Source organism: Panthera pardus, unplaced genomic scaffold, assembly GCF_024362965.1.
Source record: "Panthera pardus isolate Hobbes unplaced genomic scaffold, ASM2436296v1 HiC_scaffold_6, whole genome shotgun sequence".
Lineage (NCBI taxonomy): Eukaryota > Metazoa > Chordata > Mammalia > Carnivora > Felidae > Panthera > Panthera pardus.
In genome coordinates this window covers 95,372,747-95,389,603 of record NW_026526991.1, presented here as the reverse complement: position 1 = coordinate 95,389,603, position 16,857 = coordinate 95,372,747, and the positions used below count along the sequence as shown (strand labels likewise).

General features: G+C 35.9%; 1 protein-coding gene across 2 annotated transcripts in view; it reads right to left on the bottom strand.

Annotated features, from left to right (window-relative positions):
* The window catches only part of LRP6 (LDL receptor related protein 6), a 177,932-nt gene that overhangs the window by 89,161 nt on the left and 71,914 nt on the right, over positions 1 to 16,857 (bottom strand). For both annotated transcript variants that reach the window (XR_008419569.1, XM_053895297.1), the window contains exon 3: positions 15,973 to 16,170. Coding sequence is in view for 1 of the 2 variants with exons in the window: in XM_053895297.1 (XP_053751272.1) it covers positions 15,973 to 16,170 (198 nt within the window). In the remaining variant the exon portion in view is untranslated. The remainder of the gene's footprint in view (positions 1 to 15,972; positions 16,171 to 16,857) is intronic.

Below are 16,857 nucleotides of genomic sequence, written 5' to 3'. Positions count from 1 at the left end.
AGAAACTCTTCAAGGTTTCTGTTATGTTATTATCTTTGCCTAAGTCTCTGACACTGATGCAAAATTCCCCTATGTTTATAGTTCATGGCTTTAATAATCATTAACTTGATAATGACTATAAATCTATATCTTCCTCTAAGACTGCTCTGCTCAGCTGCAGGCTCATATATTCAGAGCTCTCCAGACTTCATAACCATGGTTTTCTCTAAGCAACCCAAACATGTCCAAAGCTGAACTCCACTCTCTTCCCACATCTAAAAAAAGGAAAGAAACAAGTAAAGAAAGGAAAAACAATCTATTCTACATTTCTGAATCCATCTCAAATGAGCGGCACTTTCATCTAACTAGCCATTCAAAACAGAAACAGGAGTCATCATAGACATCTTCAGAGAGCAACAGGTAGTTTATCAGGACTGGGCACAGTGTACAAGAGAGGAAATGGTGAGAACATTTGTCTAAAATGAGAGAAAGGAATTATATGGTTTACGTCACAATGAAAAGAGTTTGTGCTTCACCTGAGAATAATGATGATTTACTGGGAGATTTAAGGAAGAGGACTAATTATAACTAATCTTCAAACCATTTTCTATACAACCATCAAATTGGGACTTCTAAAAGATAAATCCAGCTAGGTCAATCTGCTATTTGAAAATCTCCAAAGACTCCTACTACTTTTCAGGATAAAATCCAAATGCCTTATCTTAGAATGAATACTAGGCCCTACATGATCTGGCTCCTATCCATCCTCCTAGACTTGCCTCCAACCATTCCCCCACATTTCCTACTGCTGCTGAATAACACTGACAAAACAAAGTGTTCTTTAAAAACCTTAATTTAAAAACCTGACTCTAAGGGCGCCTGGGTCGGTTAGGTGTCTTGACTCTTGATTTCTGGTCAGGTCATGATCTCACATCTCCTGAGATCCAGCCCTATGTTGGGCTCTGCACTCACAGCATGGAGCCTGCTTAGGATATTCTCTCTCTCCCTCCCTCTCTCTCTCTCTCTCTCCCTCTCCCTCCCGCTCTTCCTCTCTCTCTCCCCCTCCCTCCACCCCTTCCCCACTTGAGCTCTCTCTCAAAATAAAGGAATAACCTTTAAAAAACAAAACAAACAACAACAAAAACCCTGATTCTGGTCATTAGGAATTATTTTCCACAGAGAGGGCTTTTATTACTTCCCCAAGATTTTAAAGTTTATTATTTTTCTTCAGTGTCTGTCAAGGCAGGTTAAAATAACATATTTACACCCTTGATACATGCTTTAAAGTCAGTTAAATGCACCTGCTTCTGAACTGTATTCTGTTCCACTGATCTCTATCCTTAGATTTAATACATTATTTTAATTACTCTAGCTTTATGGTAAATCTTGAAATCAAGTTGAAAAATGTCATACATTTTTTTAAATCTTAAAAAAATCTGTTGAACTATTTTAATGGGTCCTGGGCATAACCATACAAATTTTAGATTCAATTTGTCATTTATTTAAAAAGTGTACGTGCACATGTACACGCATGCACATACACACACACACACACTGTCTCAAAAACTCTTGGAATTTTTGTTGAGACTGTACTGAATCTATAGACTAGTTAAGGGAGAAATGCCATGTTAACAATACAGGTGACCCTTGAAAAAGACAGGGGGTTAGGGGCACTGACCCCTAACACAGTGGAAAATCAACAAATAACTTCTGTCTCCTCAAAAACTTAACTACCAATAGCCTACCATTTGTTGATCAAAAGCATTACTGATAACGTAAGCAGCCCACTGACACATGTTTTGTATATGTTTTATACACTATATTCTTACAATAAAGCTAGAGAATGCTACTCAGAAAATATACATTTATTGTACTGTATTTATAAAAAATCTGCATACAAGTGGACCTGTGTAGCTCAAACTGATGTTGTTCAAGAGTCAACTGGATATTGATAATTTTTTTCTTAAAAACTAAATATTGCAATCTTCCCAAAGATAAATATTGCAGTCTTCCCACTGTTGCAACTGGAAATGAAAGAACTATGCGTTTTATATTTCACAACACATGTAACAGTAGGTAGTAAGAGTGCCTGGGTGGCTCAGTCAGTTAAGCATCTAACTTCAGTTCAGGTCATGATCTCACCATTGGCGAGTTCGAGCCCCATGTCAGGCTCTGTGCCGACAGCTCAGAGCCTGAAGCCTGCTTCGGATTCTGTGTCTCCCTCTCTCTCTGCCCCACCCCCGCTTGCCCTCTGTCTCTCAAAAAATGAATAAACATAAAAAAATAAAATAAAAACAGTCTTACAGGTAATGTACTTTCTGCAGAGATAGTGCTTAGGAGGCATTATTAATGCATTTTAGGAAATGCATATGAGAGCTTTTGAGTTATCTATGTCCAAAAATAACTGATATACTTAAAACTATATTCCACAGCTTATATGAAGACTGCTTGAAATGAGATATACAAATATAGAATAACTAAGTGTATGCTATAAATCCCTGTTGTTTATTTTCTGTTAAGGAAGAGAAGCAATTAAGAATCTTGAAGCTCATCATGGAAACTGCACTGCTCGTGTGGGTTTCCAGATTTGGAATCAACAATTATGTAGCTTTTCCCAGAACTGAATGGTAAGACTGTTTTTTACTTTTGTGTGAGATTTCTTTGTAGAATGTAATAGATCTAAGGTTATTATTCTCAACTGATAATCAATTAGCTTACTCCTTCTAAGACCAAAGTGCAATCCTTCAAGTGTTTGGATGGCTTTCTGACAAATGCACTGATGTTCGTCTCAAAAGGAACTCAGAAAGTGTGGAAGTTTAAGGAAAGATCCATTATCAGTAGAAGGGTGGCTAAAAAGTTCACGCCTTGCTAATGACTAATTCAAAGAACCATTTTCATAAAGAATACCACACAATTATTATTCTATAATAAATAATATCAACTGATACACTTTTACTGAACACCTAGTAAGTACTGGCTACGGTGGTCTGCTACATACTCTTATCAAAAGCAAATGATGATTAAAGGACGACCATTTAAGGGATGTAGAGTTTACGCCTTCCCTGGGTACTCCAAGGCCTATCTTTAGTTTAACTTCCAGAAGATTTCTATCTTGAATAACATTAGCTTACTCATTTGTAGAATTACCTCTACTGAATTATGTCCCCAATTTTAAACAGAGACCACCATGGGAAAGTAATATAAAATTAACATACACAAAAAATTGCAACTTTTTAATACACCACATCTCTTAGTGACTCCATGTGAAAATTTTCCTCTCAAATTTAATCTGATGAAAACATTCCCTTGCAAAGAACTCACAGGCTTCCCCCTTTCCAATATTGTGTACTGGTAATGAACTTTATCTGATGAGAAGCTTAAAGATAACTTGTTTTTAACCTTTTTATTATATTATAACACTGATACAGAAAAAACTACAGAAAATAAATGAATAATTTAATGTGTTATTATATGGTAAACACCCCATAACCTTCACCCAAATCAGGAAAGAAATTTGTCAACCACCTCAGAAGGTTCTTCGTGGACCCTGTACCAACCCTTCCTTCTCCTCAAAAGTAACCATTAATCTGAGTTTACAGTAATCACCTCCTTACTTTTCTTTATAGTTTTATTAGCTAAGTGTGCATCCACAAAAAAAGTCTAGCCTTTACCACCTTTTTTTTTTTTTCATTTACTAAGTCTGTTAAGTCATATTTTTTTAGAGCAGCTTTCGGTTCACAGCAAAATTGAGGGGAAGATACAGAAAATTTTCCATATACCTCCTACCTCCACACATGCACAGTCTTCGTCATCATCAACATCCCCCACCAGACTGGTACTTTTGTTATACTTGATGAATCTACACTAATGTATCATAATCACCCGAAGTCCATAGCTTACATTAGGGTTCACTCTTGGATGCTGTCCATTCTACAGGCTTGGACAAATCCATGAAATGTATCCATCATTATAGTATCATACAGAATTATTTTCACTACCTAAAAATCCTGTGCGCAGCCTATTCATCCCTCAACCCCCTTTTTAGTCTCTTTTAATCTACAAGTTCCATCATCATTCTTCACAGTTTATCTGTTGACGGACCTGAGTTATATTTGACCTTTATGTCCAGATCCACTGATGCATACTCATAGAGCAGTTCAGTTATGTTTCTCTGTCCCTGCTTTTCCTGCATATTTCCTGCAAATTCAAAGTTTGGTCAGATGCACGTCAAACTGACACCTTTGGCAAAATGAAAGATGGTGTACTTTTCTTCCATCGGCAAATAACGTCTGTTTTTTTCTTGGTTATGATGTCAGCAGCCATTGACCTTCACTGCCTACATCCAATTTCACTGGAAATTATAAAATGCTGATATGCTGATTTTATCATTTATTTTTCATATATTAGTGGGAATAGCTTTCTCGTATCTACTATTCTGTCAACTACTGGTAGCTTCAGTTAGGAAAGGGAAAATAAATTGCTTCTTTCCCTTTATCACCGTTAGAAGTAATGAATTGGTTCCCTGTCATCCTCTCAAACTGACCACTTCCCTTCTACAATGTCATCATGAACTCAAGGATTTAAACATACTTGATGAGTTTCTTTCCATCTTTGACCTGAGAGGCACTTCTTAAGTTACTTCTCCAGGCTTACTAAAATGACCCCAGTAGTCTGTAATAGACTCTTTGCTATCTGGTACGTCATATGTTCCAGCTTATCTTGTACATTTCTTGCCATAGACATAAAATCAACCATTTCACCTGAAATGTGTGAATTCTTTTAAGGTGGAACAGTTTTCCAAGGTTATAACATAGTTATTTTATGTTTTTTCTCCCTATTCCTCTTTAGCAGTCATAGTTAGGAAACATACGTACTTCTGTGTATGTATCTGTGTAACATAAAATACCTACTGAGCTCGTGCCAATACTTCCAATTAAAATGCAGAATTATCAGTTTTCCTTCCTTAACCTCTAAAATATTACATTTATTTCACTTCTTCCACACTGAAAATCCTGCTTATCCAAGGGCAAAAGAATTAATATATCCAATGATCACTCAATCCAAAATTAAACAATCTCAAAAAAAAAAAAACCCTCAGAATTGAGCATTAATGCCAATACACCAATGTAGTTACTATGAAGAGTTCAACAGAATTTCTGCATATAGTACCCTCTATTCTTGCTTCATTTTTTATAGTGGCACTTTAGCTATCTTATCTAAAATGTAATTGCTACATACTATAACCCTCTCAATTTCAATCCTCCTTTAGTTTTCATACTACAAATAATTATATAATTAATGCTCTTCACCAAACCTTTTTTAAAAATATCTCACTCATCATTTTGGTTGTCTAAAGCTGAGGCACTGGCACATTTTCAGGAATGACTCAGGGAAAACAGTATTTCTTGACTTCCTGCATGTTGGTAATAGTGTATCTACAGCTTTATAAGAGAAAGCCAGTTATGATAAAAAAAAACAACTGCCTCACATTTTCTTACTCGAATATCTTGAAATTATTATTCTATTTAATCCTGACATGAAGTGAAACTGTGAGAGAAAGTCTGATGCTAATTCAATTCTCTTTTCCTTATGTTAGAGATCAAGAGAGTATTTTTTTTTTTCTCTATAGAGTAATTTTACCAGAATGTCTTGGTGGTGTTTGCTTTGACTATTATTCTCAGGTACATAAGTGTTCTCTTTCGATCTGTAGTTTCAAATCTTGTTTTAACTTTGCCTGAATTATAGTTTTTCTTATGTGGTCTATTCCCTCGCTTTGGTTATCTTCCTAAAAGGGTCTTTTGTCTCTGTTGTTTCTTCTTTGACTACCTTCAATATTTGTCACTCTCTCACACCTTTTTAAAATTTTTACATTTCACTTTGGTCTTTAAATGTTTCTTCTTTTTCAACTCCTACTTAAAGATCTTTTCTGTTTATTCAGTCTTATGTCCCTTCTACTTTAGCTATCTTTCGTCAAATATCTTTCTTCACTTATAATTTTTAGTTCTGTCATCTCATTTCTGAATTTTCTCATTTTAATTTATTTTGATCTTTGACATGTGACATTGGTGTCTCAATCTGATTGTGCATTTCTAAATGGAGGTTTGATCAGTCCTATTGACATATCTTTCTGGGTGAGTTTTCTATGTAAGGACATTATTCTTTTTCTCATCCTTTTTCTTCAGCTTTATTGAGGTATAACTGACATAAAATTGAAAAACATTTAAAGTGTACATAGTGATACGACATACACATAAAGTGTAAAATGATTCTCCACACCTAGTTAATTATCACATCTCATGCATTTTTGGTTTTGTTTGTCTTTCTTTTTGTTGGAGAGGGGGAAACATCTAGCAAATTTCAATTATATAGTACAATGTTATCAACTAAAAAGACAATGTTACATATTAAATACTCAGAACTTACTCATCTTCAATCTGAAAGTTTATATACCTTTTTACAAAACCTCTTCCTATTTACCTCACTCCTCATTCCCTGGTAACCACTTTTCTTCTTTGTTTCTATGAAATTAACTTAAAAAAAAAAAAAAATTCCACGTACATCTGATACCATGCAGTATTTGTCATTCTCTACCTGGCTCATTTCACTAAGCCTAATGGCCTCAAGGTCCACCCATGTCATCACAAACAGCAGGATGTCCTTCCTTCTCGTGGCTGAATGATACTGTATTGAATGTATATATACCACCACCTTCTTTATTCATTCACTGACAGACATAAACATTTCCAATGTACTGGGTATTATGAATAATGCTACTATGAACATGGGAATGCAGATATCTCAAGACCCTATTTTGATTTCCTTTGGACATACACCCCAAAGTGAGATTACTGGATCACATGGTAATAATATTTTTAATTTTCTGAGGGGCCTCCATGCTGGCTGCACCAATATACAATCCCATCAACAGCGCAAAAGGGTTCCCTTTTCTTGACATTCCTGCCAATACTTATCTCAACTTTTTGATGGTAGAAATTCTAGTAAGCGTGAGGTGATAACTGTAGTTTTAATTTGCATTTCCCTGATTAGTTATGTTGAGCACCTTTTCACATGCCTGATGGCCATCTGCAAGTCCTCCTTGGAAAAATTAAGTTAAGTTCCTTTGCCCTTTTTTTTTTTTTTTTTAGGTAGGCTTCACATGACTCAGGGAGCCAATGCAGGGCGTGAACTCAGGACCCTGAGATCAAGATGTGAGCTGAGACCAAAAGTCAGATGCTTAACCGACTGAGCCACCCAGGTGCCCCATCTGTCCATTTCTTAATGAGATTTTTTACGATTCGGTTATGTATGTTTTTTATACATTCTGGATGTTAGCAACCTATCAAACATAAAATTTACAAATACTTTATCCCATTCTGCATGCTGCCTTTCATTTTGTTGATGGTTTCCTTTATTGTCCAGCTTTTTAGTTTGATGCAGTGCTACTTATTTTTGCTTTCATTATCTTGCTTCTGTTGACAAAACCAAAAAATCACTATCAATATTCATGTCAAGCTTACCCCATGTTTTCTTCTAGGCATTTTATGGTTTCAGGTTTTAAATGTATGTCTTTAACCCATTTTGAGTTGATTTTTGTGCATAGTATAAAATACGGTCCAGTTTTATTGTTTTTTTTTTAAGTTTATTTATTTTTTAGAGAAAGAACATGAGCACAAGTGGGGGAGGAGAGAGAGAAAGTGAGGGAAAGAGAGAGAATCCCAAGCAAGCTCTGCAATGATAGCACGGCTCGAACTCATGAACCGTGAGATCATGATCTGAGCTTAACCAACTGAACGACCCAGGCACCCCATCCATTTTTATTCTTTTGTGCATCTGCTCAATTTTGCCAACATCATTATATGGACAAGACTATCCTTTCACTACTGTACATTCTTAGCTCTTTTGTCATAAATTAATTGATCATATATGCACTGGTTTATTTCTGGGCTCTCTAATCTGTTCCACTGATCTAGGTGCCTGTTTTTTTGCCACCACTATACTGTTTTCATTACTGTAGCTTTGGAATATAGTCTGAAATAAGGGAGCATGATGCCTCTAAGCTTTGTTCTTCATTCCCAAAACTGCATTGGTTATTAGGGGGCTTTTGTGGTGTCATCAAATGTTTATTCCATTTCTGTGAAAAATTTCACTGGAATTTTGATAGGAATTACACTGATTCTGGAGGTGGCTTTGGGTACTATGGCCATTTTAACAAACGAATTCTTCCAACCCATAAGAAAGGATCATCTTTACATTTATTTTTGTCTTTTTCAATTTCTTTCATCAGCATCTTATAGTATTCAAGGTACAGATCTTTCACTTCCTTGTTTAAATCTCTTACTGTGTGTTATATACATATATTTTTCATGCTATAGTAAATACAATTGTCTTCTTAGTTTCTCTTTCTGATAGTACTAGCATATAGAAATGCAACTCATTTTTGTATATTGATCTTGTATATTGCACCTTTACCGAATTTATTCATTCTAATAGTTTTTTGGTGGTTTTAGGATTATCTATATATAACATCAGGTCTTATGCAAATAGAGATAATTTTACTTAATCCTTTCTTTTATGGATGCTCTTTATTTCCTTTTCTTGCCTAACTGCACTGGCTAGGACCACCAGTACTAGGTTGAATAACAGCAACAGTGAGCACCCTTATCTTGTTTTCAGCTTCTCACTTTTTGAGTATAGTATTAGCTATGGGTTTATCATATATAGCCTTTATCATGTTAAGGTATGTTCCCTATATCCTCATTTTGTTGAGATTTAATCATGAATATTTAATTTTGCCACTGGAATATATACCACTTGATTACGATCTTTTCAATGTACTGTTGAATTTGGTTTGCTAGTATTTTGTTAAGAATTTATGCATTTAAAAAAAGGATTTATGCATCTATATTCATTAGGAATATTGGATGGTAATTTTTCTTTCTTGTAGGTCCCTTGTCTGATTTTAATATCAAGGTAATATAATAGCTATAAAATGGGAAAGTACTCCCCCCACTCTTCTATTCTGTAGAAGATTTTAAGAAGGGTTGGTATTAATTCTTCCTCAAGGGTGTGGTAGAGTTTACCAGTGAAGCAGTCTGGTCCTAGACTTTTGTTTTTTGAGAGGCTTTTGATTGCTAATTCAATCTCCTTGTAAGTATCGGATCCATTCAGATTTTCTATTTCTTCATGATTCAGGGTTTATTATTACTATTTTTTTAATGTTTATTCATTTTTGAGAGCTGCGACAACAGAGCCTGACATGGGGCTTGAACTCACGAACCCTGAGATCATGACCTGAGCCGACTGAGCCACCCAGGCACCCCTTAGCCACCCAGGCACCCCTTTCATGATTCAGTCTTGACAGACTGTATGTTTCTAGGAATTTTCCATTTCTTCTAGGTTGCTCAATTTGTTTGGTGTATACTTGTTCATAGTAGTCTCCTCTGATCCTTTGTATTTGTGTGGTATCAGTTGTAATGTCTACTCTCTCACTTCTGACTTTACTTCAGTCTTCTTTTTTCTTGTTAAGCCTAGCTAAAGGTTTGTCTATTTTGTTCCTCTCTTCAAAAAGAGCTCTTAATTTGATTAGATAGATCTTTTCTATTGCCTTTATTGTCTCTATTTCATGAATTTCCACTCTAATTCTTTGGTATTTCCTTCATTCCAGAAACTCTGGGCTTAGTTTGTTCTCTTTATCTAGTTCTTTGAAGAATAAATTTAGATTGAGCTTTCGTTCCTTCCTATAGGCAATTATCCCTATGAACTTCCCTCTTAAAACTGCTTTTGTTGTATCTCTTAAGTTTTGAGAGATGTTGCATTTGGATTTTTATTGGTCTCAGATACTTTTGATTTCTCCTTTGATTTCTTCCTTAACCCAGAGATTTTTCAGGAATATCTTGTTTCACCACCACATATCAGTAAATTTTCTAATTTTCTTTTTTTTTAATTGAGGAATAATTGACACACTTTATATTAGTTTCAGGTATGATATAAGCATTCAATATCTGTATATATTTCAAAATGATCACCACAATAAGTCTAGTTAATATCCATCACCATACATAGTTACAAAACATTCTTCTTGTAATAAGAACATTTAAGATTTTTTTTTTAATATGAAATTTATTGTCAAATTGGTTTCCATACAAGAACATTTAAGATTTACTCTTGGGCACCTGGGTGGCTCAGCTGGTTAAGAATCCAACTCCTGATTTCAGCTCAGGTCATGATCTTACAATTTGTGAGATCGAGCCCCACGCTGGGGCAGAGCCCGCTTGGGATTCTCTCTCTCCCTCTCTCTGCCCTTCCCCTGCTCTCTCTCTCAAAATAAGTAAATAAACATTAAAAAAAAAAGATTTACTCTTAATAACTTTAAAGTATGCAATACAGTACCATTAACTATAGTCACCATGATGTACATTACATCCCCCTGACTTACTTACTTTATAACTAAAGTCTGTACCTTTTTCTTTTGACTCCCTTCATCCATTTTGCCCATGCCCCATCCCCTGTCTCTGGCAACCACCAATCTGTTCTCTGTATCTATGAGCTTGGTTTTGTTTTTTAGATTCTATACATAAGTGAGTTCATATAGTATTTGTCTTTCTCTAACTTCTTTCACATAGCATAATGAATGCCCTTAAGTTCCATCCATGTTCACTCTAATGTAAGATTTCACTCTCCTTAAAACTGAGTAATATTCTTTTTTGGAATTTACCTCATTTTCTTCATCCATCCATCAAAGGCCACTGAGGTTATTTCCATATCTTGGCTATTATAAATAACGCTTTAATGAACATGGGGTTGTATAAATATTTTTAAGCTAGTATTTCTATTTTCTTCAGATAAATACTCAGAAGTATAATTGCTGGATCACATGGTAGTTCTATTTTTAATTTCTTGACGAACTTTAATACTGTTTTCCACAGTGGCTGTCCCAGTTTACATTCCCACCAACAGGGCACAAGAGTTTCCTTTTCTCCACATCCTCGCCAACACTTGTATTTCTTGTCTTTTTCATAACAGCCATTCTAACAGGTATGAGATGATAATTCTCCAGTTTTCTTCTTGTAACTGATTTCTAGTTTCATACCACTGTAGTCAGCAAAATGCCTGATACGATTTTAACCTTCTTAAATTTATTAACACTTGTCTGTGGACTAACATAAGATCTATTTTGGAGAATGTTCCATATGCACTTGAGAAAAATGTGTGTTCTGGTGCTACTGGATGGAATGTTTCTAAATGTCTCTTAAGTCCACCTGGTCTCACAGGTAATTTTAGTCCTATTGATTTTCTGCCTCAATGACCTTTAAAGCTAAAGTGAGTCTCTTGTAGGCAGAATATAGTGAGTCTTGTGTTTTTATCCATTCAGCCACTCTATGAGATTTCATTAAAGAATTTAGTCCATTTCTATATAAAGTAATAACTGATAGACATGGACTTAATATTGCCATTTAGTTCATTGTTTTCTGGCTGTTTTGTATTTCATTTGTTCTTTTCTTGCTCTCTTTGTGATTTGATATTCTATAGTGGTATGCTTAGATTCCTACTAATCTTTTCTGTGTATACAATAGATTTTTGCTGTTGGCTACCAGGAAACTTATGTAGGACATCTATCCCAGCAGGGCTCAGCACAGAGGAAATAGTCAGAATCCCCCATGTCCCAATCTCTCCCTATAGGAAGTCTATTTCCCCAAAAGAAACCTGAAGTAAGGTTTCTAATTTAGCAGATATCCAGGGGCTGACAACAATCATCCCAGGAGACCAGGGAGTTCTACAGACACCACCTCCACCTTTTCTCTCTAGCCCAATCCAAATCTCCAGTATCTCCACACAATCAGCTTACAGACACATCTGAAGCCCCAGCTTTTACAGATGCCACCCAAGAGATGGGACTCTGGATCACCTGTCTCTGAAAACTAATGGGGTTTACATTTATAAGTTGCACAGGGCTGTAGCAATGTAGTAGTTCTTAATGGGTATATATACCTGTGTACCCAGGCTGTATATCTGGGTCCAATGCTGTGGAAACAGGCAAAAATGTCCATCTCTAAGTCTCTCCCTGTAAGGCCCCTAACTATATACTTTCCCAGTTATTTCCTGGGTGATCTAGCTTCCAATCAGCCTGCAGGTGCTGATTGTGATCCTTTCCTTTGGAACACCTGATAAATCTGGGCACACTCTCAACTACTGGGAGCCACTAAGATTAAAGAAGTCAGTTTGGGGGGTGTCTGGGTGGCTCAGTTGGTTAAACATCCAACTCTTAATCTGGGCTCAGGTCATGATCTTGCAGTTCGTGAATTCAAGCCCCACATCGGGGTCTGTGCTGATGGTGTGGACCCTGCTTGGGATTCTGTCTCTCCTTCTCTCTGCCCCTCCACCACTTGTGTTCTCATTCTCTCTCTCTGTCTCTCTGTCTCTCTCTCTCAAAATAAATAAATAAACAACAAAATTTAAAAAAAAAAGAAGAAGAAGAAGAAGGCACTTTGGGCAATCACCCAAGTATGAGAGACAACCAAGAACTCACATCAGGCTGGTTGATAAGGTTGATGTCCTACAGAATACCAGTCCATCAAAACTAGGAGGGGTGGTGTTTTGGTTTTTTTTTTTTTAATTTTTTTAACGTTTATTTATTTTTGAGAGACAGAGAACAAACAGGGGAGGAACAGAGAGAGACACGCAGAATCTGAAGCAGGCTCCAGGCTCCGAGCTGTCAGCACAGAGCCTGACGCGGGGCTCGAACCCACGAACTGTGAGATCATGACCCTAGCTGAAGTCAGTTGCTCAACCGACTGAGCCACCCAGGCACCCCGGTGTTTTTTTTTTTTTTTTAATCTAACGTGTAGAAACCAACACAGAGTTGGGGCACCTGGGTGGCTCAGTCGGTTAAGCGTCTGACTTCAGCTCAGGTCACGATCTCACGGTCCGTGAGTTCGAGCCCCATGTCGGGCTCTGGGCTGATGGCTCAGAGCCTGGAGCCTGCTTCCGATTCTGTGTCTCCCTCTCTCCCTGCCCCTGCCCCGTTCATGCTCTCTCTGTCTCAAAAATAAATAAAACGTTAAAAGAAAATTTAAAAAAAAAAAAAAAGAAAGAAACCAACACAGAGTAAAGAAAAATGAACAAACAGAAGAATATGTTCCAAACAAAAGAGCAAGAAAAAACTCCAGAAACAGACCTTAGTGAAACAAAGGTAAGTGATTTACTTGATAAAGAGTTCAAAATAACAGTCATAAACATGTTCACCAAGGTCAGAACAATGCATGAATAAAGTGAGAATTTTAACAAAGAGAGAAAATATAGGAAAGCACCAATAAAAATTACAGAGCAAAGAATACAATAACTGAACTGAAAAATTTGAGAGAGGAGTTCAACAGCAGACTAGATCAAGCAGAAGAAAGTATCAGCAAATTCAAAGACAGGGCAGTAGAATTCATCCAAAGAAACAGAAAGAAAAAACAATAAAAGTGAAGACAGTTTAAGGGACTTCTTTAAATTTACTTTTTTTATTTTGAGAGAGAGAGCACACGCAGGGGAGAGGAAGAGAGACTCCCAAGCAGGTTCCATGCTGTCAGCACAGAGCCCAACACAGGGCTCAATCCCACAAACCGTGAGATCACGACCTGAGCCGACATCAAGTGTCAGACATTTAGTCGACTAAGTCACCCAAGTGTCCCAGACAGCTTATGGGAATTTTAGGAGATCAGCAAGTAGACCACTACTCACATGATAATGGCCCCAGAAGGAGAGGATGAAGACAAAGGGTCAGGAAGTTTACTGAGAGAAAATGCCTAAAAACTGCCCTAACCTGGGGAAAGAAACAGACATCCAGATACAAGAAGCCCAGAAAGTTTCAAAAAAGATGAATCCAAAAAAACCTACTCCAAGATATATTTTAATTAAATTGTCAAATGTTAAAGACACAAAGAGTATCTTAAAAACAACAGGAGAAAAAGAACTTGTTTCACACAAGGGAATCCTTGTAAGACCATCAGCATATTTTTCAGCAGAAACTTTGGAAGCCAGGAGAGGATGGCAAAATATATTAAAAGTGCCGAGAAGCGGGGGAACTGCCAACCAAGAATACTCTACCTGGCAAAGCTGTCTGAATGGAAGGAGAAATAAAGAATTTTCTAGAAAAGGAAAAGCAGAAGGAGTTTATCACCACTAGATCAGCCTTACAAGAAATGTTAAGAGGACTTCCTCCAAGCTGAAACAAAAAGAGCGCTAATTAGTAACAAGAAAACATGCAAGTATAAATCTCATTGGTAAAAAGGTAAGTATATGGTTTAATTCAGAATGCTCTAATTTTGTAATATTGGTGGGTAAATCACTTATAAATCTAGTATGAAGGTTAAAAAATAAAAGTAGTACAAGTAACTATAATGTGTTAATGGATACATAAGGTAAAAAGATGCAAATTGTGACAGAAACATTAAATGTGGAAGGGAGAGTAAAACCTATAAAGCTAAGATGCATTCAAAGCTGTTATTAGCTTAAAATACTGTTATCAATGTCAGATATTCTTTATAATAATTTTAAATGGGATTTTATCTTGATACTATTGTGTTTCTCATGTTAATGGAAAATTAGTTTTCCTGAATTTTTAGAAGATGGCGTTCAAGGTAGTTTTTCCAGTTTTATAGAACTGACTCTTCTATTGTTTTCCTGTAATGTTAAACAATATGGCAGCTTCCTTTCTGAGACCTCCCAGCTGTTCCTCTGCCAATTCTTATCTGAACTTTCTCTTTTCTTCCTCTTCTGACCCTCTAACTTTCCCTATTCTGCTCATTTGATGCTACTATTGTATTTTGTTTCCACTCAGTGCGCTACATCCTGTACTGGTAGAGAACTCTAGAAGTTCTGTTTCAAGAATTCTCAGGAGCCAGACTGCTCTATCCTCTTCTGTCTTTACCATGAACACACTGTATTTGGCTGATACTGGAGTGGGCAACTCCCGCCACTGTCTCATTTCAGCTGCTGCTCTTAATATAGTCCAGCAAATTGTCTACTAAATAGTTGAAGCTATTTTGGAGGTCTTCTGTTTTCAAGTTCTATGCAATACCCCATTCAACTTTCTCTTGTGGCTGCTAGTGGTCTGCTCTTACCTGCTTTGATTTCTGGATGCCTGAGGTTAGTTTTATGGTACGCTTCTGAGTTTGCTATCTAGTTTCATTAGTTTTTGTACGAATATTCTGAGAAAGTCAAAAAAACTATGACATGACCAGATTTACTTCCTAGCATCTCTCTCAAAGAGAAATTTGAAGTACAAACAAAGCAATTATGTTTTTATATTCATCACATACTTCTTACTTTCCTTCATTTATTTCCAATTGTTTTTAAACCATCTTGTTATAAGTCGTTTCATTCTTTTTTAAAACAAGGCAAGAAAATACTCCAACTCCATAGTTACAAAAACTTTATTTTAATAAATTATTTAAATCTTTCATGATTTTCAATACTTCTAAATGCTTCCTGATTCATGGTTCAGATAACTTACAAATGTTTACACTTGGAAAAATTCCTTCAACTATCTAAGGTTCTCTGTTTCTGTTGAGAATGAGACCACTAGAAAACAAAATAATCATTCAAACACAAGAACTATTTATAAATAGAAAGTGTCAGTAAAATTCTGAACATGATCTGACAAGAAATTCCATGTTTGTGTATTATAACTAAATTAGCTCAGAGTGAAAAAAAGAAAGAAAGAAAGAAAGAAAGAAAGAAAGAAAGAAAGAAAGAAAGAAAGAAAGAAAGAAAGAAAAAAGAAAAGAAAAAAATACAGTCTATAAGTTCTAAGTCCTATCAAGATAGATGAAATGTAGTTACCTTTTGTCAAGAGCAAACTAAAAGTGTACTCTTCTTCCTCTTTGACACTTGGCCAAAAATACATAAATTTATTCATAATAAAATTAGGCCTTTATAATTCACTTATGATATCAAAACACCATGATGTTTACTTAAAGCTTAAAAATAAACTTAATAAGGCAATCTTACCGATTTGTTCCATCCAGATTTGATTTGTGGATGAAATTGAGTTTTGCATCTGCCCAATAAAGCTTCTGTTCCTCATAATCCAAAGTCAGTCCATTTGGCCAGTAAATTTCAGTGTTTATTATAATGAAGCGACTTGAACCATCCATTCCAGCACGTTCTATCTTTGGTACTTCTCCCCAGTCTGTCCAGTACATGAACCTAAAAACCATATACACAAACCCATGACATAAGCAAGGTAATACCCAAATAATTTTTAACTATCACTATTACATAAAGAAAGTTCCCTCAAGAACACTAAAACTAAAACCCCTGGGTATTATCAAAATTTTAACAATTTACCTTTTTGTCACCACCATGGTAATAACTGATTCAGATAAGCACCATCAAGCATGCAAAAACTGTGTGATCAAAGTTTACTAAGAAAAAGGGTATTCACACTCTCAATGTATCTCCCCACAGGTTACTTATTGATGACAAAGGGGAAAATAGTAACTTTAGAGAAAATAAACTTGGTGGATACTACCTTAACCACATCACCTAAGTTAACATCATCAATGAGAGGGAACAAACTGGTGTCACATATGTGATGCACTGGAAAGGATATGCTATCTTTCATGCAGATTCTCTTAAATAGTATCTGCCAAAAAATGCATAACCTGAACACAATTATGAAAAAGTGGAGAAAATTGAGAAACTTCTAGAAAACAAATGGCCTTTGAAAATATCAATGTCATGAAAGTCAAAGAAAGGCTGAGAAACTAATCTAGATTAGATTAGAGCAGAATAAATCTAATCTACATTAGAACAGAATAAAGAGACATGGTAACTACATAAAGTGCATGGTTCTAGACCGAGCAGCTGGGGAAAATGCTATGAAAACATTAT